The sequence below is a fragment of the Mustela nigripes genome, chromosome 4 (assembly GCF_022355385.1).
Source record: "Mustela nigripes isolate SB6536 chromosome 4, MUSNIG.SB6536, whole genome shotgun sequence".
NCBI lineage: Eukaryota > Metazoa > Chordata > Mammalia > Carnivora > Mustelidae > Mustela > Mustela nigripes.
The window spans coordinates 112250011-112272127 of NC_081560.1; the positions used below are offsets into that span (position 1 = coordinate 112250011).

At 44.4% G+C, this 22117-nt stretch overlaps 1 protein-coding gene and 1 long non-coding RNA gene across 5 annotated transcripts in view; one reads left to right on the forward strand and one right to left on the reverse strand.

Moving 5' to 3' along the window:
- Positions 1 to 3083: 3083 nt before the first annotated feature.
- On the reverse strand, positions 3084 to 3874 carry LOC132015162 (uncharacterized). The gene is made up of 2 exons (XR_009403571.1): positions 3511 to 3874; positions 3084 to 3418 (listed from the first exon to the last, which is right to left on the reverse strand). It is a non-coding gene; the product is annotated as an uncharacterized LOC132015162 (long non-coding RNA).
- Positions 3875 to 4507: 633 nt separating this feature from the next.
- EGLN1 (egl-9 family hypoxia inducible factor 1) overlaps positions 4508 to 22117 on the forward strand; it is a 67981-nt gene continuing 50371 nt past the window's right edge. For all 4 annotated transcript variants that reach the window (XM_059397329.1, XM_059397327.1, XM_059397328.1 and 1 more), the window contains exon 1: positions 4508 to 5487. In XM_059397329.1, coding sequence (XP_059253312.1) covers positions 4591 to 5487 — 897 coding nt within the window. In that variant the 5' untranslated portion in view covers positions 4508 to 4590. The remainder of the gene's footprint in view (positions 5488 to 22117) is intronic.

Below are 22117 nucleotides of genomic sequence, written 5' to 3' on the forward strand. Positions count from 1 at the left end.
TTGGGCTGTTGATAACTGTTGAACTAATCAGGGTTGAGTTTGATTATACGATTGTCTCTATTTTTATGTATGTTTACAGTTTTTTCACATCAAACAATGTTATGGAAAAATTATTTAGCTGTCTCTGACCTGAATTGATTTAAGTTACTTACTGGGAATATACTAAAAGTCAGTTCAACGTTAGGTAATGTTTGTTGGGGGGGCTCATTGTGTAATTACAGTAACATGTAACAGAGTACCGGTGTTTCTGAGTAATTAAAAAAATCACTAGAGAAATGGTTTAAAGTTTAGGTTCTATTTCTTGAGATGAACTGATCAATTTTTAACTGGATTGGTAGGTTTTAAATCATAAGCTGATAAAGTTGGATGATAGATACATTTTCTGGAATACATAAAAAGTCTTTTGAAATATCTAATTTTCTAAAGAAACCTTAGTAGACAGCAGTGCCGGCTCCACATACGTGGGGAAGCCACAGCTTGCGTGTGCACCTGGCAGAACCCCCAGTACAGAAAAGACCAGGTGCTATTTCCTAACAACACCTTCTTGAGCGCGTCCCAATACTATAGTTAGAAAATGGCTCAGATTTTTAGTTGCTCTCCCAGAACTCAAAGATCATCTTCCTGTTTATCTTGGGGGGATGCCTATGTTATACTTGCAATTTTTCTGTTCTCTGTAACATATTAAAACAAGATCGTCACAGATGGGGAAACAAGAGGTCATTAGTTAACAATCAGATGTTTGATTTTTATTTCCTGAACAGCCAAGATACACTTTCTTGTGAATTTTTAACATATTTTTAAAGGAGAAATGGGGCTAGTCCCTGGAAGGTAAATTGTTCCCTGGGCTTTCCTCAAGAGTCAACACAACCATTTATACATTCATGTCCTCACTTAAGTCTGTCCTGCATATTGACTCTCAGCTTTGCCGCAGTCTTTGTCAGTCTCTTGTCAGTTTGTAGTGATGATTGCTTAATAGTTTACGTTAACATTGCCAGAAAGAGCAAAGGAAGCCAGGTCCGTGGTGGGTTAGCTTTGGCCCAAGCCAGTGAGGTATGGGGATGACAGCACTTTTACTTCAGTTCATCCTTCCGTTTCTAGAACAGTTGATCTGGATTAGGTTGGGGGCAGGAAAAAACTCGTAATAATTCCTGGCTTTGGGAGACGCAAGCCTTTGTTCTCCCCAGAGTATTCGGTAACACTCCTAATGCTACTAATCATATAATCCTGAGAATTGAGAGGGACACTCATTCATTGCCTGACTCTGGTTTCACCCTTTGTAAATGAGCATCATAACAGTACACACCTCATAGTGTATTCATGAGGATTAAACGAGTATTTGTAAAATGCTTAGAACAGAGACTGACATAAGCACCCTAGAAGTGTTTATAAGTTCCTACATGACAATGTAAATCTCTTAACATCTGAGTAAGTGGCCACTGCTACAATGTTGGTAGAGTTCCAGAATCTTGTTGGTGAACTTCTCATTGGCTGACTGTTGCATTGCCAGTAGATGGTTTGGTGAAATTCTCACTAACTTGGAATTAGTTCATGGATTATTGAGCCTACATAAGTGAAAATTCAGAAATTGTGGATCTTTGGAAATATTTGAAATATTATTTTATATTTGCTCAGTTCATGAAAATTTTGGAAGTGTCATATTAAGTATTTTCAAGGTATACATGTTCAGTTTGTGATTTTGTGTACTTAGAACAAAAAGGAAGTTAACGAAGGTTTTTTTTTTTAAAGATTGTATTTATTTCTTAGAGAGAGAGAACATGTACAAGCAGGCGGAGAGATAGGTAGAGAGAGAAGCAATTCCCCCACTGAGAAGAGAGCCCCACATGGGGCTCAATTCCAGACCCTGGGATCATGGCGGAGCCCAAGGCATCCTCTTAACCGAATGAGACACCCAGGTGACCCACTACTGAAAGTTTTGATATGAGTATCTGTTCTTTTAACTAGACATGAAGGAAAAGAGCATACAGGCATGTAAATATACTTGTTTGCACACCATAGACCTAAACAGTAATTTTAAACAAAATTGTTGGGCTACTTTTGGTACCTACAAATAACTAAATTTAGAAGAATCACATGTTTGTGGAATGAGCGTTCTTCAGTAAAGTTCCTGCCCTTGAGGATAGTTAAGAATCATTTATAATTACTCTAGCAAAAGGAGGCCTATGAAGTACTTGCTTTTACATGTATTGGAATTATAATTCATATAATTTATGTATATCAAAAATGTTTTAAAAGTTTGCTATTTTAAGTCATTGAACAGCTTCTTTACATTTTTAAGAACTTCTTAACTAATTTGCTTGGAATCTTGCTTAGTGCAAAAAGGCAGACCTAGCAATTCCTTTTTCTTTGTTCCGATTCCCTTCTACCCACCCCTCTCTTACGAAACAGTCCAAATTCTAGGTTGTCATTATTTGTTTACGTGTCTGCGTGTGCACCGGACCATATACCTGTCGAGTGTACATAGTAGAACTAGTTCATTTGTGTGCCAAGCACAGGTCACATTTGTGTGACCGTGGACAGTGTGGCACACAGCATGCTTCTAAGGCATTTGTTGAAAAAGCCTAATTAGCAGTATCTGAAACAGTATTTTACTGCATTTAATTAAGCTCTGGGAAAGCTGGATACACAATTGAGATGGATTCAGGTGTTGATTCTTTCCAGAAAGTTGGACTTTTAGTTTGGTTTGGAATTTGAAGCTGTGAGTGTAACATTTACCTCAGTCTCCCAAAGTCCAAGCTAATTGGAATTACTGTCCTCAGTCCCCAGGACAGACGACTGGATCGCCAGGAGACTGTTTAGTTAAATAGAAGAATTTAGTGACACTTCTAAGTTCTGTACAGTTGATGGGAGAGCTGTGATGTTTTTGACTCAGGCCAGTTAAAAGAAAAATTCTACAAAGTAATTTATAATCATTCCTTGTACTCTCCTGCCTTTGACCTACACCTTTCAACTGCTCTGTCATCAGTCTGAAGGGCTGTCATCTCGAGGACTGATGTTACTGTCAATCTGTTCAGATGATATGCACGCAAGCCTAGCACAGCATTTTCACAGTAGCAGGCGTTCAATAAAAATTGTGAAAATCTAAATTGCAGCTTTTTATTCTTAAATGGCAAAGTGGGAAGAAATCTTTGGCTTTATCTCTGATAAGATTTTTATGTCTTACAAAACAAAAATAGGTTCATTGGGCGTAGCACAGATTCTAACATGAGATTTTTTAAATCTAAGAAGTCGTTAATGCTCATTGACCGCCAAAATCCAATTCTCAGGAGAAATTCCATCATTTTGAATTTAAGTGCCTGAATGTGGATATTGGAACGACCATTGATTAACTTGAACTTGGCAGCCAAAAATTTCTTCAGAGGATTTGACACTCGGCAACATCTCATAGGCTTAGAAATGGCTTAAAAAAAAAAAAAAAGTAATATTTCAGTACCTGTAAATGTGGCTCACACGGGGCATAGGGGCTGGGATGAACGCTGCAGCGAGACTTACTTTTTGTTTTTAACCATTCAGGCCTCGAAATAGAGGCCGTGTTGGTGTCATGGAAAAAGCAGCCTTGGAATCTGACAGAGCCTAATTCCTGGATCCAGTCCCAGTCCTGCGTGACCTTGGGCAAGTTACTTTACTTCTCTGAATTTCCGTTTCCTCCTATGCAAGACCGGGACGGCGAGAGCCACCTTGCAGCGTAGGCTGGGGCGCGCCGGGACCCCACCCGGCTGGTCCTAAACCGACTGCGGCCATATTCCGTGCCCCGCTCCGCGGAGCTCCCGCCCCCGCGCTCGCCCCAGCAGGTGTAGGCACCGTCAGCCGCGCAGGGCCGGGCTGCGGCCCGGCGGCCCCGCCCTTCCGCTCTCGCGGGCCTGCCCCTCGGCGTCCCCGCGCGGGCAGCGGCGGGCGGTGGCCTCGCGCCGGCCTCCGCGTCCCGGGCCCGCCCCGGGCGGAGCGCGCAGAGGGGCGGGGTGGGGGGGGGGCAACACAGGCTGCCGGGACCCGGCTCCCAGGCCCAGCCCCGCCGAGTGCGGGCGAGCGGAGGCGGCCCCGGCGCCGCCCCCGCCCGCGCCCGCGCCCGAGCGCGTGTGCGCGGCCGCCGCCCCCTCGGCCCTCCCCTCGGCCCTCCCCTCGGCCCCCTCCGCCCTCGCGCGCCGCCCGCCCGGGTCGTGGCGGGGCCGTGGTGTACGTGCAGAGCGCGCAGAGCGAGTGGCGCCCGCACGCCCTGCGCTCCTCCACAGGCCCGGCCGGGCGACCGCGGACGTTAAGGCGGCGGCGGCGGCGGCCGGTCTCGCGCGCCGGCCCCCGCCTGCCCGAGCGGAGGTCGCTGTCCGCCGCGCAGGCCGCGGTGCCCCAGCTCGCGGCAGCAATGAGGCGCTGAGGCGGCCGCCGGCGCTGCGCGGCGGGACCCGAGGACGAGGAAGCGGCCGGGCCGAGGGCGCGGGGCGCCGGCCTCCCTCAGGCGGGGAGTGGCGGGTGCATGGCGCAGTGACGGCCTCTGTCGCTCCGCCCGCTCCCCGTTCCCGGGCGAGGCCCTCCGGCCGCCACCTCTCCTGCTCGGCTGCCGCCTCCGCCGCCGCCGCCATGGCTAATGACAGCGGCGGACCCGGCGGGCCGAGCCCGAGCGAGCGAGACCGGCAGTACTGCGAGCTGTGCGGGAAGATGGAGAACCTGCTGCGCTGCAGCCGCTGCCGCAGCTCCTTCTACTGCAGCAAGGAGCACCAGCGCCAGGACTGGAAGAAGCACAAGCTCGTGTGCCAGGGCGGCGAGGGCGCCCCCGGCCACGGCGCGGGCCAGCACCGGCACCCCGGCCCCGCGTCCGCCGCCTCCGCGCCGCAGCCCAGGGCCGGCGGGGCCGGGGCCAGGGAGGCCAGGAAGGCACCGCCGCGCCGGAACAGCGCCGCCGAGAAGGCGGGCCCGCGGGCCGCCGGGGACGCGGCCATGGCAAAGGCCAAGCCCGCGGCCGACCCCGCGGCGGCCGCGTCCCCGCCTCGCGCGGCTGCCGGCGGCCAGAGCCAGGCGGCGGCGGTCGAGGCGGAGCCCGCGAAGGAGGAGGACCCGGAGAAGACGAACCTGTACCCGCCCAGCCACACGCCGGGCGAGGGGCTGAGCCCCGGAGGCGGCCTGCGGCCCAACGGGCAGACGAAGCCGCTGCCGGCGCTGAAGCTGGCGCTGGAGTACATCGTGCCGTGCATGAACAAGCACGGCATCTGTGTGGTGGACGACTTCCTGGGCAAGGAGACCGGGCAGCAGATCGGCGACGAGGTGCGCGCCCTGCACGACACCGGCAAGTTCACGGACGGCCAGCTGGTCAGCCAGAAGAGCGACTCGTCCAAGGACATCCGAGGCGATAAGATCACCTGGATCGAGGGCAAGGAGCCGGGCTGCGAAGCCATCGGGCTGCTCATGAGCAGCATGGACGACCTGATCCGCCACTGCAACGGGAAGCTGGGCAACTACAGAATCAACGGCCGGACGAAAGTGAGTGAGCGCGGGGGGTGCGCTGGGCCTCCCTTAGCTGCGCGGGCCGCCCCCGGCCCCGGGGCAGGAGCGTGCTTTCTCTGCAGAAAGTTATTTCCTTCTTGTGTATGTAGACCCCATCAGGAGAACGGTTCCAGTCCGGAGATGGGTGCTTATATCCTTTCTCTCTTGCCCACTGTTTTCCACTTACTGCCCCTTTACAGACGTCTCTGTCTGAGGGCATGGTTTTGTGGCTGACCTTAGGCCCCCCCTTCCCCTTTGCTGTTTTTGCTTTTCCAGTGCACTGTCAGTTCAAACCTTACTGGAGTTTTAGCCTCCCATTGCGGGTAGTAGAGTAGTTCCCAAAGCCAGCGCTGGTTCTGCATCTGCCCAGTGTTTGCATACACCCCTAAATTCTCCATGTGGTGCCGGAGCCGCTCAGCAGGTTCTGGTTTACAGAGTGGAACGCTGTGTTTGGTTTAAGGAGGTGCCGGCCTGACCGCGAAAAGGTAAATTTGAAATCAGTACTTGGTCAAAAGACTCCTGTATTCTGGAAGAGCTTGCCTGCCCCCCTCCCTTCTCCTATCTCCTTCCCCTTCCCTGTCCCTACTGTTTTGAAACCCCCCACAAAACGGGGAAAGAAGTATTTCCGTTTTTAGACCTTGCAGTGTAGGTGGGTTACATTTTTAGTATAGGTTTCCTTTATTTGCTTTGTTAATATAATCCTTCTGTTGAAACAGAAGTGTGTTGTAGCTTCCTGCTAGGAAAAAACAAAACCCACGGAATTGGAGCAGGAGGGAGGGCTCTTTCTAAAATCTCAGTTTGGTGGAATCTCTTTGTTTTCTCTTTACTCTTCTCGCGCCCACCTCCCCCACCCCCCAAGATTCTTCTGCTGGTACCTAGTCTAATCCCTCTTCCCTCCTTTCTATGGTAAACCCGAGACTTCCCTCCTTAATGCTCTCTCTAGCAGTTAGTTCTTTTTCATTTTGCTTCCCAGGTCTTAATCTTTTCTTTGTATCCAGCTCCTCCCCAGGCCGCCCTGCTCCACCCTCCTCCACCATCAATCTGTGTCTGATAGTTTGAGTTTTAAGAGCTTGTCTTAGGAGACCGGCACATGTGTGTTTGTGCACACACACGGACTCTGCCCACTGGTTCTTTTGTGTGTTGTCAAGGCATCTATTTTGGCAGTCATCATGGGTGACTCTCAGGCTGCCTGAAGGCCGAGCATAAGGCAGTGAGGAAAGTTCTAAACATGAAAATCTTGTGGGGAAAAATACAGTGTAAACTCTAATTTATATATTGCCACTTCATTACTGGATGAAGGCACATGTCTTCATATGTAGTTTCAAAAAAGTGAACAGTCGCTTAATATCAAGCTAGAGGAGGAAAAGGGAGCCTGATTAGACCTCAGTCTCAGTTTGCAATAAGAATTTCATTTATATAAAAAAAACAGAACTTTTGTCATGGATCAAATCTTAATATAGTCATGAACTCTAGAGCAGGAAGGAAACCGGCCTGCGGGAAGATCCCGACTGGTCATTAGTTGGGGTATAAACTTAAGGCTAATTTACGAGGAAGTTAATGTCCTAAATCTTCCTTGATCTGCTTTCCTTGGTTAATTTAGCTTTCCAAGCTAAAGTCCTCTCCTGACCCCCTGTTTTCAGTGTGGCCTCAGGGAAGGGACAGTATTTAGCCCGGCAAGATCTTAGAGCAGTTGCTTCTCACCGGGAGGTTTTTAGAAAATAGCCACCTCTGCAGGTGTCCTGGTGCCTGAAGGGAACAGTAGTTGAGGTCCTAAATCACTCTAGCGTATGTATTTTATTTCTTTTCTTTTCTTTTTTTTTTTTTTTAAAGAGATTTATTTATTGGGGCGCCTGGGTGGCTCAGTGGGTTAAGCCGCTGCCTTCGGCTCAGGTCATGATCTCAGGGTCCTGGGATCTAGTCCCACATCGGGCTCTCTGCTCAGCAGGGAGCCTGCTTCCCTCTCTCTCTTTCTGCCTGCCTCTCCGTCTACTTGTGATTTCTCTCTGTCCAATAAATAAATAAAATCTTTAAAAAAAATTTAAAAAGAGAGATTTATTTATTTGAGAGAGAGAAAGAGAGCTTGCATGGGGGGGGGGGGGGGGGGCAGGGCAGTGGGGCGGAGCCAGGCATTGGGAGAGGGAGAGAGAATTCACCATGACCCTGAGATCAGGACCTGAGCCAAAACTGAGAGTAAGACACTTAACTGACTGAGCCACCCAGGCGTCCCAGAAGGGCAGATTTTAAACTCTTTAGATTGATCTTAACGCTTACATTAATTTTCAGCACACAGCTTGAGAATCCATGAATGGTTTTAGGGAACCTCTTTCATTGTATTTGTTTGAGAGCGCTTTTGTTAATTGTGTTCAATCATGTAATTTTAGTATTCCTAAAAAAAAAAAACGAAGATCTTGCTTTGGGGGAATGGGAGGGCTGTCGGGTTGTTGGCCACCATATAGTGAGCAACCACTGTGGCCTAGGCACTGTGGAGTAGGCCCAATACAGACGTGATCACCATAATCTTAATCTTCTGAAGTGTAAGTGGTAGTTTTGCTAATTTACATTTGAGGATATTTCAGGTCAGACTTGGCTAAGGGCTGCCACTTGTACTAACCTCCATGGGACTCATATTTAGGTGATTCAGATATCAAGCCCCAGGCTTTTTCTACTATACTGCATATAGGTAGGATAGTAGATGAGCTGTGGATTATGTAGCATACGACTGGGACTAAAATTTGCTATATTTTATTGATGGTGATAGCATTAGCCTTGTGTGTGAATAACTACTTTATGGTTGGCCTCTATAAACTTTCTAGTAGATGACTACTCAGTGTTTATTTCCGATGTATATATTTCAGTATCTGAAAAGCCGCTTTATAGTTACCCATTTGAGTCCTGCTCATTTCTGTGTAACTTTTAAGAGAGCCAGAATATGGGCACTAATGGGATTGAAGAGAGGATCTTCAGTTAAGAATTTTGTTCTTCTTTACACCACTGTAGTAATTTAAAAAGTTACTTGCCCCAAACGTGTACTGTTTTTCTCACTTAGATTTTCACAGTAACACTGTAAAATAGGTAGATTGTTGATATATTTTTCCTGTTCATAGTTAGAAAGGTGAGCCTCAGGAAATCATGCGCTTTGGGGAAATTATGCCACATATCAAGACTTAAATTGAAGTTTTCTGACCAAGATCAAATATCCTTTTTTATTTATATTATCTATTCTGAGTGGTCTTTGTGTGTGTGAGGGCCTGATAATCAGTGATTTATACTCGGCTGTGGCTCATTCAGTGTTAGACTTTGATTTCCCCCAAGTTTCTACTTCAGACATGCTTATCTGGCCCACTGTTTGTCCAGCTCCTTTAAAAGAGGAACTGTGGGGAAGGATGAAGTAATGCACTAGGACAAAACTGAGCTGCAGCTTCCACTTTCTCTGGTCCTTTTTTCGGGATTTTCCCGTCTTTTGCCCTTAAGCTGACCTTAGATCCTTTTTCCTTTCTCGCACCCTTCCTTCAGTCAGCAGTGAGTTCAGTAGGAAGAAATCATCGTGAAGAGCGGTGTCGTATGGGCTCTAAGAAATCATAGGTGTCTCCACTTGGGGAGAGGAGGAAAGGGAATGCAGATGAGTGGGGATCATGGGAAAATGCTGAACCATGCAGTTGGAGTTTCTCAGCTACTCTGAAGGAAGATGTGCCTGTTAGAGTGGAAATGCCAGAATCATATACGTATTTTTGGAATCCATCTGAAGCTTACTCTGTTCAGTTCAAATGTACATAAAGAAAAGGAATGATAAAATGGGTTGACACTAAGAAGAAGCAGATTATATTCCTAAGATTTTTCGTTAGTGTTGCCCTTAGTCGGCTCTGGCTGGTGATGGTTTTCAGAGCAAAGAATAGGATGAGGAAAATACTGTTGGCTTTATTCTCACTACTGTAGTAGAGATGTGGTGACAGGCCTTTTAGATGTTACAAACAAAACCAAACATAACTCCCTTCTCGGTCCACTTCTGCCACTTTCTCTGTACTCTTGGCATCCACCATGCACGAAGGGGAGCAGCTGGTTTAATGTTTTAATAGGTCTATCAGTCTTAAAGATCAAAGTCCATTATTCCGTATGTGAAAAGGTCAAAAACATTGCAAGTGCAGTAAGAAGTTTCCCTTAGCGCTTTACAGTTTAAGAGAGAGATGTGCGGACTGAAAAAGCCGTCTTCATAGGTTTGTGACTGAACCAAGTTCAACATTGTAGGAAAACATTTTGTATAGCGAATTAGTATACATGTAGTTCACATATAACGTCACTTCTTGAACTATTAAAGAATTCTATTTTAAATTAAAAGGGTTTGTGTTTTTTGGACATTTTTAACTCTTCATTCACCTGTTACCTAGTAAGCCCCAGGAATGCCGTGTAAGACCTTAGTCCTGGTAGGACGGCATCTGAACGGAGAATGCTGGGAGACTGGGCGCTGCTGGTCCATCTGGCAGGGATCCTGGGTCGGCTGCTGCTTCTGTGTCCCTGAGCCGATTGCTTCATACCGCTGCATCTCAGGGACTCTGCTTGTCCACTGGTGTTAAATCGTAGTCGCCTTTCCTGCCTCGCAGGCTTGCTGTGAGCAGTACGTATAATTATGCCTGTAAAAGTGCTTTCTAAATTGTAAAGCCCAGTGTTAAACTGTTGTTAACTATTACTCCACGTATCTGAAAGTTCTCCTATTTTGCTGAATCTTTCTGTAAGAATGAGCTTTTCCTGTCTTTCCTGTTATAAGCTAGAGGGAAAAAAGACTGAGAATGATCACCCATTTTTTATCTGACCACTCCTCCCAAAACACATATATTTCTTTTTAAACGGAGAAAATAAGTCCTGGAGAGGTTAAGCGGCTTGTTCAAGGTCATAGAGTTCCTTACTGACAAAACTGACTGATGTTTGATTCAGTTGATTCTTATCAATTCTCTGCAACTTTATGCTGGATCATATTCCTACTTAGCTAAATTTGGGGGTATTTTGGGGCCATTTTTTGAGAATTGCTTGACCATTTATAGCCTCCCTTTTTCTTCTCCCTTTTACTCCTGTCATTGTACAGTACAGCTTACCTGACATTCTAGTTTAAATTTTCCTCCTTAGGAACAGGCTCCTTGCTCAGCCTGCTTCTCCCTCTGCCTACCACACACCCCCTGCTGTGTGCTGGCACACATGCTCTCTCTCTCTGACAAATAAATAAATAAAATCTTGAAAAAGTTTTCTTTAAATTTTCCTTCTTTAGTTAATTCCTCCCTAATTTCCCTAGATGTTCTTTATTCACCTTCTTTTCTTTCCTCCAGCATTAAAGCCATTTTCCTGAATCAGGCCTTCCCTCTCTTGTTTCCTGAGTAGGAACTATCTTTCTGCTCTGCCTCTGTGATTTACACATTTATTCTCTCTTTTCCTTTACTTTTTTTCCCCACTATCAGGTTGCATATCTATCTTTGTTCATCTTCTCCAGTGTTTTCTGAAGCTTGTGCCTTTCTGGTATGCCTTTGAATAGATGTTATCAGCTTCGTTATTTAATTTTTTGCTTTAGGCCTTTAAAGTGACACCAAATGTTCCAGTCTTGTGTTTGACCAGATGCTTAGATGGTTTTCATAGATGCAGTTCACTGCTATGCCTGCCTTGTTTTTATTATGCTTGCATTGACCTCCGTTCCTACTATGCCTTTGTTTCTGCACTTGAAATACTGTCTGTAACTATGGGATGGCGCTCATATCAGTTATGAACTATATTCATAGATGGTCTTTGACTGTTATTCCAGCTAAAACCTTCCTGTTCTAATAAATAAATAAATAAATACAACAGACCAACAGAAAACTGACAGATGGTTAACACAGCCTTCCCTTGACATCGTTGTTACCACACTTGTATTTCCTAGTCCAAATGGGGAACTGTTCTCCCACCTTCACTGGAATGTTTTGTACTTCATTATCACATTTTCCCAGAACCAACTCACAGTTCTGTTTCCAAAGAGCTCGGATATTATTTGTGGTCTGTGTTTGCTCATTGAGGCCACTATGAAATTTTCATGAGTTTGGAATCCTCGTTTTCCTTATTCAATGTCCCAAACCCCATTTCTTGGCCAAAGCAAAATGTATGTGCTCCTGGTTGGCCTTGTTGTATTCTCTGAGTCCTGTTTTGATAGTCCTTCCATTCATTTGTTCATTCACCAAATATGAAGCGAGGACTTGCCTGTTCCAGGAGCTAGGAATGTCTGAGCAATGACAACACCGAAAAACCCTGGTTCTTATGGGGCTTAAATTCTGCTTGAGGTGGGCAAGAGGTGGGGAAAGACAGTCACTAAACAGATGCGTAAGTAAATACGTAACGTGTTTGGTGGCAAATATTAAAGCAAAAAATAAACAAAGATAGTGACCAGAGGGTAGTCTCTTAGGATAGATAAAGTACTAAGATGATATTTTAAGTAGACACTGAAGTAGACACCTGGGTTATGTGGATACGTGCAAGGAGAATATTCCAAAGGAAGATTACATAGCAAATACTATGGCCCTGACACAGAATGTGCTAGATGGGTTTGGAAAACAGCAAGAAGGGGGCCACTCTGGTTATAGGAGAGTGGAGGAGGGAGTAGGGTAAGGATGTGATCCCGGAAGTGGTGGTGTGGAATTAAGGTCACGTGGTGTAGGACTTTGCCTTATAAGCCATGGCAAGAACTGGGTTTTATCCTGTAGGCAATGGGGAGTATCTGCACACATGGTGGAAATGAGTTTGATTCTGGATAGATTTTAAAAGTAGAGTCATTGAGATGTGCTGATGGATTTCATGTGAGGTCTGAAAGACAAGAAGGAAGGAGTCGAGAATGACTCCTGGGTTTTTGGCTCAGACAGTGGGAAGGAAATAATGATTATTTTGTCTTGCCCTAACTCTTCTGCCTTTCTTCTCTTGCCCCACTTTTTCAATTTCCATTTAGGGTGGTTGACACTTATTTTGCAGCCAAAGCTACAGAGAAAAGTTCTCTGCTCTTCCTTTGCACATTCCTTCTGACTGCCTGTGCTTGCTGCTGTTGTGGACCTTACAGCCCGTCCTCCTCTTCTGCAGAGGCTGCATGGCTTCTTTACACGCTGTGCTCTCATCGGCCCTGCCTTGGATATTGTCTGAGAATTACTACAGCATTTCTGGTGCTGTCAGCAAGTGAGGCTGTGTGTCTTGTATGAATTGCTCAGTTAAGATGGCTTATAGATACAAATCATGTAAAAAGAATTACACAAGTGGGGCGCCTGGGTAGCTCAGTGGGTTAAGCCTCTGCCTTTGGCTCAGGTCCTGGGATCTCAGGGTCCTGGGATTGAGCCCTGCGTTAGGCCCTGTGCTCAGTGGGGAACCTGCTTCCCCCTCCCTCTCTGCCTGCCTCTCTGCCTACCTGTGATCTCTGTCTGTCAAATAAAGAAATAAAATCTTAAAAAAAAAAGAACACAAATTCTGAAATTTTTAGGGAAACATTGGAGAAAATGGGTTGCATGTGAGAGACAAACATAGATTTAGATTAAATGTCAACATAAAGTCAGAAATAAAACACCTTGGTTTAAAAATGCTGTTGAAAATAAAACTACTGTAGAAAATTGAGAAGTAGAGGAATGAATATAAAATACCAAAAATCATCCCATTGAGGGGCACCTGTGTGGTTCATTCAGTCAGTTAAGTTTCTGACTCTTGATCTCACCACAGGTCTTGATCTCAGGGTCATGAGTTGAAGCCCCACATTGGACTTCATGTTGAGCCTGGAGCTATTTAAAGTAATAATAATAATAATAAAAAGAATAAATAAAGTTTAAAAATTTAAAAAATAATCCCGTTGACATGTACCTAGGACGATGTGGTAGCTTCATGTAGTAGTAAGGAAAGAGGGGATAAGTTGAGGATAGCGTTAGGCTTCATATTCAGTGATCTTAAAATTGCTAGAGAAACGAGTGTTCTCATCCCCTTGCTGTGGATCCTGATACTGGAATTAGAACTAAAAGTACCAACTATCAAATGGAAGCTAATGGTGTTAAAATTGGAATATTGTATCCAGGACTTTGCAGGATAGAAGGCCTCACTTTTGACTCCAGATAGAAGTATAGATAAACATTAGGTGATCGTGTATGAAACGGCTTTTAAAAATTTTAAACTTGAGGGGGCCGGGGTGGCCCAGTTGGTTGAGCATCTGCCTTCAGCTTGGGTCACGGTCCTAGGGTCTTAGGATCGAGCTCTGCTTTGGGCTCCCAGCTCAGTGGAGAGCCTGCTTCTCCCTCTCCCTCTTCTGCTCCCCTGCTTGTGTACATGCTCTCTCTCTCTCTCTCTCAAATAAATAATTCTTTAAAAAGACTAAAAGTAAAATTAAAAAATTTAAACCTGAAAAGTTAAACATGAGCTATAGAATCCAGGAATCTGTATTCTCAATTTAATTCAGACAACTTCAATTTAAGACTGAATTTTGAACCTTTATTTTTTTTTTTGAAATTTTATTTATTTATTTGATAGATGGAGATCACAAATGGTAGAGAGGTAGGCAGAGAGAGAGGGAAGCAGAGTCCCTGCTGAGCAGAGAGCACGCACGATGTGGGGCTCGATCCCACTTCCCTAAGGTCATGACCTGAGCCAAAGACAGAACCTTAACTCACTGAGCCACCCAGGCACCCCTAAGACTGAATTTTGTACAATAAAACTTAGGTAGAAAATATCAAATCTAGCCAATTAATTGAAAAGGTTTGATCAGGATTTTGGAGTCTTCAGATATTGACCATGCATGTGATTTTTTTTCTCAGTATTGGTACTCTGCTCCGGTATAGAAGTGGTAAGTAGAAGTTCTGAGTCTGTAGTTTTGTCATGTAAGTGTCCTTCATTCTAGCTCTAGGCATTTGTTACTTTCTGTTGTGTCTTCCACTGACTTCTTAGCACTATTTCTCTGAAATAGATGTCTTAAAAATTTTCTTTCTTTCTTTCTTGCTAATTAGGCTCCATGCCCAACATGGAGCTTAACTAAGACCTGAACAATAGTCAGATGCTTAATTGTGCCACTGAAGGCACCCCTTAAAAGTTATTTTATATTTATTTTAAGATTTTATTTATTTGAAGGATGACTCAGTCGGTTAATCATCTGTTTTTGGCTCAGGTCATGATCCCACAGCCCTGGGATGAAACTCCATGGGTTCTCTGCTCATCAGGGAGTCTGCTCCTCCTCTCCCTCTGCCCTATCCTCTCCCCCCACCCCCTGCCCACTTAGGCTCTCTCTGTCTCTCTCTTTCTCTCTGTCTCTCTCTCTCTCAAATAAATACAATCTAAAAAAAATTGTATTTATTTGAGAGAGAGAGAGCATGCAGGTTGTGGGGAGAGGAGCAAAGAGGGAGGGGGAAAGAATCTCAAACGGACTTATGCTTGAGCAGTAGCCCACACAGCTCATCTCACAACCCTGAGGTCATGACCTGAGCCAAAACCAGGAGTCAGATACTTAACTGACTGAGTCACCCCAGGTGCCCCCAGAATTTTTTAATTAGAAAATTCAGTGATCTTTTCCCCTCTTAGACCAGGTCTTCTTGTTGCTTCACTAGCACGATTAACCACACTGCCCCTAGAATCCCAGACAATTTGCTCATTAGTCTGGGTCTTAGCCTTTCAGTTATTTTTCCTCATTATATTTTTCAGTTTTCCTTCTTTTTTTTTTTTTTTTAATTTGAATTCAGTTAGCCAACTGTGGTACATCATTAGTTTTTGACATAGTGTTCTTTGATTCTTGAGTTGCGTATAACACCCAGTGCTCATCATATCACCTGCCCTCCTTAACAGAGTTTTCCTTCTTTTTGCAGCTTTTTTTTTTAAAGATTTTATTTATTTATTTGACAGAGAGGGAGCACAAGCAGGGGGAGTAGCAGGCAGAAGGAGAGGGAGAAGCAGCCTCCCTACTGAGCAGAGAGCCCGATGATTTCAGGACTCTGGGATCATGACCTAAGCCAAAGGCAGACACTTAATGGACTTAGCCCCCCAGGAGCCCCTCTTTCGCAACTTCTAACCGTAGTTTTTTCTTGCAGCTCAGTTCTTAACTTTCTCCTCATCACTGTCAGAAGCCACAGGTAGGAAGAACTCAAAACATCTATATTTCTAGAGTTTTCTTTTCCATTTGTATTACTTACCTTTTGCTACATAACAAACTACCCCAGACTGTAGTGACTTCAAACAAATCTGGGCACAGCCGGGCTTCATCCTTCACGTGTCGGCCAGGGTCTATGGTCTCTGTGGTCTCCAAAGCTTGAATGGGGTCTGTCTGCCTCCAGGCTCACTCTGTGGCTGTTGGCAGCATTCGTTTTCCCATGGGTTGTTGGACTGAGGGCCTCAGTTCCTTGCCATGTGGGCCTCTCCCAACATAGCAGCTCGCTTCATCAAAGTATGTAAGCCAGAAACGCCCTAGCGAGACTGAGGTCCCAGGCTTCTGCAGCCTCTCGGCAGGAGAGACACTTACCCTATGTTCTGTAGTTAGCAGCAAGTCCCTAGATCGACTCCACATTCAAGGGGAAAGAATTACATCGGGCTATGAATGCCATTTCTTGAGTTGTTTCTCCCTTTGCAGTGTCTGCCCTTAAATGTTATTGTTCTTAATGGTCTGTGCTTTGTCTTCTGTCTTTGCTCTAGTGAACACTTTTCCTCCCTGGCTGATGACGTGCCTAGGAAGCACAGGTTCTTAAGTTAGTTTGCCCGTGTTCAGAACCTTGTCTAGCTGCTTAGTTGCACTCTGATTTGAGGCAAATTTTCTTACAAAGCATCAGTTTCCTCTCTGGTTTAACAGGAGTTAATAGCACGTAATTCCACAAGGTTTGTTTGAAGATAGAGGGGATAATGCATGAGAAATGCTCAGCAGATCAGTTAGTGCTCATTTAACGTTAGCTGAAACTGTACTAGTAACAGGAGGAGGATGAGAGAGGAACAGCTATTGACTTCAGTTGTTGGGGTTTGTCGGAGCTCCTTGATCTGTGCCTTGCCTTAGTGTCTGTAGAGGACTAAGGGGCATCTCCACCTGAATGTCCTCAAAGTACTGCAAACTCAGCATGATTGAGACTGAAGTCCTCCCAAGTTTCCTGTCAGAGGGGACGAGAGTTGATGGGGCTGTCTGGTGGGGAGAGGAGGGAGCAGGTTCCAAATTGATTCTGTCTGTGGACTGCGTTTGTTTTTTTTAATAGCCATTTACAGAGTGCTGGGCACTGGTAGTTCCAGAGCACCCAAGCCAAGGTAATTCTCTCTGCCATTCTGGAGCGGAAGACAGCCTTGAGCCTGCATGTGTGTGGGTGTTCCTGAGATGGACAGGATCCCACAAGAGCCCATCAGGGGGCCTAAGTTGGTCTGCAAGCCAGGAAGGGTCTCCTGGAGGGGTTATTTAGACTGAGGCTTTCAGTCCATTCCCAGTGGAGGAAGTCCTTTCAAAGTCTCCAAGTCCGAAGAGAGCATGATGTTCTAGAAGAACATACCTTCTTTTATCAATATGGAAATTGGTTTCCTTTAAAAATTATTCCCTATCCCTCCTGTTCTGTTTACATTTACTCTCTCCCATTGAGACCTATCTTCTTCTCTGTCTAGATTATTACAAAAGCCTTTTTTTTTTTTTTTGGTGTCTTTCTTTTTCAGTCCTTTCTGTCCTGGTGTTATATTTCCAAAACACAGATCATATCATAGTCCGTATCATTGTTTCCCCCAAAGTCTTTGTATGCTATACAGACTTTAAAAAAAAAAATTGCGGGCACCTGGGTGGTTCAGTGGGTTAAAGCTTCTGCCTTCGACTCAGGTCATGATCTCAGGGTCCTGGGATCAAGCCCCACATCGGGCTCTCTGCTCAGCAGGGAGCCTGCTTCCTCCTCTCTCTCTCTGCCTGCCTGTCCGCCTGCTTGTGATCTCTGTCTGTCAAATAAATAAATAAAATCTTAAAAAAAAAAATCATTTCTCATACTTTCTCCTCCAGGCACTGGAGCTTTCTTGCAGGTTCCTTGAACCTGTATTCGCTTTCTGCCTCAGCACATTTCCCTGGTGCTTGCTGTGTGGAAAGGTGGTAAGGAGGTTTCTCTAAGTTGATTCTTGCCCCGGTACCTCTAAGCAGAATTGTACTTCTAACCTGCCTGTTGCTGTGACACTTCTTACCGCTGATAGAACCTTTCTCCAATGGGTTTCCTCTGCAGACTGTGAGCCACCTGAGGATAGGACCTGTCTTTCCCCTGTCCGTGCTGCTCCTTGCATCAGGCATCATGTATGTGACTCGCATTTTCACTGCGCTGCTCCAGTTGGGATTTTGATCATTCTATACCTGGATTGTTTCCCAGCATTACTAATCTTTCCTTAATTAATTCTTTCCTATGTAGCACTTCTATCCATCTTACATAAATTTACCGACCTTCATAAAAATTGTACTCAAAAACCTTCCTGAGTTGTACTTACAAGGGCACAGTTTGACTCTTGTGCACCTAATGCCCAGCAACTGCTTGGGGCCCACACCGTCTGTCCATTCTTAATTGCTCCTCCTCTTGGAAAAACACCACTTTTTCTGCCAGATTGTTTTCTTCTGTTGCTGTCCTCCTCCTCCCAGCACATCTGCGAATTCTTTGACTGGTTTATGACTCCCACACCCTTGCTCCAGCAGTTTCAGTCTTTAAAATAGAGCTCAAATCCCATTCTCAAATACTGCCTTGAATGCTGTACCTCCACCAGTCTTTTTTTTTTCTCTGAAACTTCATATGTATACCTTTTGTTCCCAAGGTGTCTTCTCCAGAAAGTTAAAAGGGCAGGGTACTGTGTATAGTACTCTGTCTTATACAAAGCTCCTTCTGTTCTGTCATGGCTTTTATTATTCATGTGTTAACACTAGTGAATGGTACTCAACTGCCCCACCAGGTACCTTACCCTGCTTCCCGTTACTTCCATCGGATTTCGAAAACTACACTTTTTGAAAGTCTTGTGAGGGTTTTTGTCCTATTGCAGTCAACTCTCCTTTTTATGCTTACTATGCTGTTTCTAGTCCCTATTTTCCAGATAAAAATAACCCAGGCCAATAAGGCCTAAACTATTTTTAACTGCAAGTAGTGGGAGAAAGTTCTGCTGTGAAGGTGGAGTGAAGTTTCATGCCATTGCCTAGGCCCAAAGTCAGTGGATCAGGTTACAGACTGTGGTGGGACCTTGCACGTCCATGAACCTCCAGGGGAAGGGCCAGCATGTCTTCGCTGTCTCGCCCCCACCAGTGGCATGGGACTCACCAGAGAACCCGTGTCACGTCAAAACAAAGCAACATAATAGGCATGATGTTGAAAGTGACCTCTTGTATGTATCTTCTTGTGCGTAACCTAGAAGAGAAAAGCTTGTGGCTAGCAAACGGACACAGAGTTCAACACTGATACCGCATGATTCATGTACAAAGTAAAAATTTTCAAGGACAAAATTTTAAACTTCTGAAATTACCATGGTTTTGATTTGGTTTTAGAACTATAATTTATTCAGATTTTCAAGTAACATTAAAGGAGGTTTAAGAGTGATATTTAATAAGAGAGGGCATGGAGTAAACAAGGTGAATAGTATTTCTTTATCATCAGAAGTGGCTTTAACTGCATTCAAGCATTTCATCAGCTTGGGAGAAAGAGTTGATTTAACTGTTCAGAGAGGGAACTGGTAATGTAGATGATAGTACCTGGACAGACAGTGTAATGGTCATTCGAATTTGATCTTAAAATGCACTCAAACATTTGTATGCTTTAAAGGAATTGCACTTCCTAATTTTGCTGAAGTTTGGAACTTAAAATGTTTTCATTCTCTGAGTACGATTTTTGGGTTGGTAAGGAAAGTGTCCTGAGATTTCATATTTACTAAAGATAATTTATCTGCAAAAGAATGGTTGTGGTTTGGGGCGCCTGGGTGGCGCAGTGGATTAAGCCTCTGCCTTCGACTTAGGTCATGATCTCAGGGTCCTGGGATCAAGCCCCACATGGGGCTCTCTGCTCAGCGGGGAGCCTGCTTCCTTCCCTCTCTCTGCCTGCTTCTCTGCCCGCTTCTGATCTCTGTCAAATAAATAAATAAAACATTTAAAAAAAAAAAAGAATGATTATAGTTTTAGGTGCATGCAACCCAGATTATTTTGTATCAGATTTTTTGAATAAAGAAAATTTGGGCTAAAAATCATGTATGATAATAAAATAGCATCCCTCACCAAGAGCTTAGTAGTTTTTTTTTCAAGGTAATGATATAGGTTAGTGGTTCACAACTTTGTTTTGCTGTGTACCTTCTCCCCCTAATAAAGAACATACACATAATGTTTTGCTTATAATAAGGCCCATCCATAGCCCCTGCATTAAGAACATGTTACAGGAAGCATTCTAAAGAATAAAAGAAAACAACATTGTTTAAGTATTTAATATCTGGTTATGGTAGAGTGAGTTTTCTTTATTCAGTTGCTCTTTTTCCCCCATGTCTATAAAACTATGTTTTAGATTTATTTTTATTTTATTTTATTTTTAGATCCCCCCCTCCCCCCCCGTCGGTAGTAGTCATTTTAAGCTCCAGAAACCCAGATGAAGGGATATGCATTTTTTTTTTAAAGATTTTATTTATCTATTTGACAGACAGAGATCACAAGAAGGCAGGGCAGCAGGTAGAGAGAGAGGAGGAAACAGGCTCCCCGCTGAGCTGAGGGCCCGATGTGGGGCTCCATCCCAGGACCCCGGGATCATCACCTGAGCCAAAGGCAGAGGCTTTAACCCACTGAGCCACCCAGGCGCCCCAGGGATACACATTTTAATTTAAAACTGGTGGTTTGTACGTACAGACTTCTGAAAGATGTTTGCCTCATACAGTCTGGTTATAAAACAAAATTAACTGGTATGTACCAAGGTCGAAACCATGACCTTACTACCTCTCCAAGCACATTTTGCTAGGCTAAACCTTGCTTTAGAATTCTAGGTATGCAGTTCTACCATGGAAGACTAAGAACCTTTTATCACTCATGGTTAGCACTGGACTGTGATTCTTTCTCTTTTTTCTCTTCTCTTTATACTGTCTTATTCCCTGCTCTCATTGCATAAGTTCATTTGTTTTGCTTCTGTTTTGGTTTTTTACGTGTGGCATCAGTAAGATTAATTTATATTTTTTAAAAAAATAAAAACCTTGGGTCACCTGGGTGGCTCAGTTGGGTAAGCATCCCCGCTGTTGATTTCAGCTCAGGTTGTGAAATCAAGGTCCAGGTCCAGCTCATTGCTCAGTAGGGAGTCTCTGTGATTCTCTCTCTCCATCTCCCTTTGCTCCCCCTGTGAGCTCATGCTCTCTCTCAAAAACTCAAAAACAAAAACAAAAGCAAAAAAACCCCACCTTAGTAACAGTTCCCTGGGAGCCCAGGAGTAGGGGTACTCTTACAAAAATGAAACTGGAATTCATATTGGTTGGTTTTATTTATATTAAAAATAGTTCCTGTAATTGTTAGATCTGAAGGACTTCTTGATAGTTTTGGTAGGAAATATCTTTTTAAATATGTAAGAATAATTTGTTCACATTGCTAGTTTTCAGGAACTGTGTTTTGATGTGGCAAATAACAGTAAGGTATTTCGCTAATGCACTCTAGAGATTCTTGCAGGTTTTTCTTTGTCTTAGAATTGTCTCAGGAATGGGAAAAGGAGGTGATTGTGACAGGAGCCAGGAATGGGGATAGCCCTGCTCTGTTCTGGGTTCTGGTCCTCTGGCTGTCTGAGCACTGAGCCAGTCACTCAGCATCTCTCCCAGTCTCTTCATCTATGAAATGGGAATCGTGTTGATCTAATTAACAGGAGAAATATTGAACAGTCGATTATTGTAAGAAGCTTTTTATTAATTAAAAAAAATTTTTTTAAGGCTTTTTATTTTTTTTTTTAAGATTTTAGTTTATTTGAGAGAGTGAGCGAGAGAGAACATGAGTGAGAGAAGGGGCAGAGGAAGAGGGAGAAGTTGACTCCCCACTAAGCAGGGAACCTGGTACAGGGCTCCATCTCAGGACCCAGGGATCATGACCTGAGCCAAAGGCAGATGCTTAACTGACTGAGCCACTCAGGTGCCCCTTAAGATTTTAAGTAATCTCTGTACCCAGTGTGGGGCTCAGAACCACAACTCTGAGATCAGGAGTTGCATGCTGCGCTGACTAAGCCTGCCAAGCTCCCCCGTAAGAAGCTTTTTTAAAATTGATTATACTTTTTGAGCTTTCAGCCGTGCCTTACCAAATTGTTGGGATTTGGCTCGCTGCCCCTAACTGGAGACCTTTGTTCTCCTGGAGTTGTGTTGGTTAACATTAGAATCACAAGTTAAATTTAAGTTTCAGAGTCAGAATTCTTGAGTTGTTTTTAATGGGATATCAGAACCTTATTTTTATTTATTTATTTTTGTTTCATTTTAATTTTAATCCCAGTATAGTGAACATACAGTGTTCTCTTAGTTTCGGATGTATAATACAGTGATTCAGTAATTCTCTAAATTGCTAATAAATACACTCTTGAATTCCCTTCACCTATTTCCTCCATTCCCCCTTCTCATCCCTCTCAGGTGATGCCAGTTTGTTCTCTGCAGCTACAGTTCTTGGGTTTGTCTTTTTTTTTCTATAATTTGTTTTGTCTCTAAAATTCCATGTCTGAGTGAA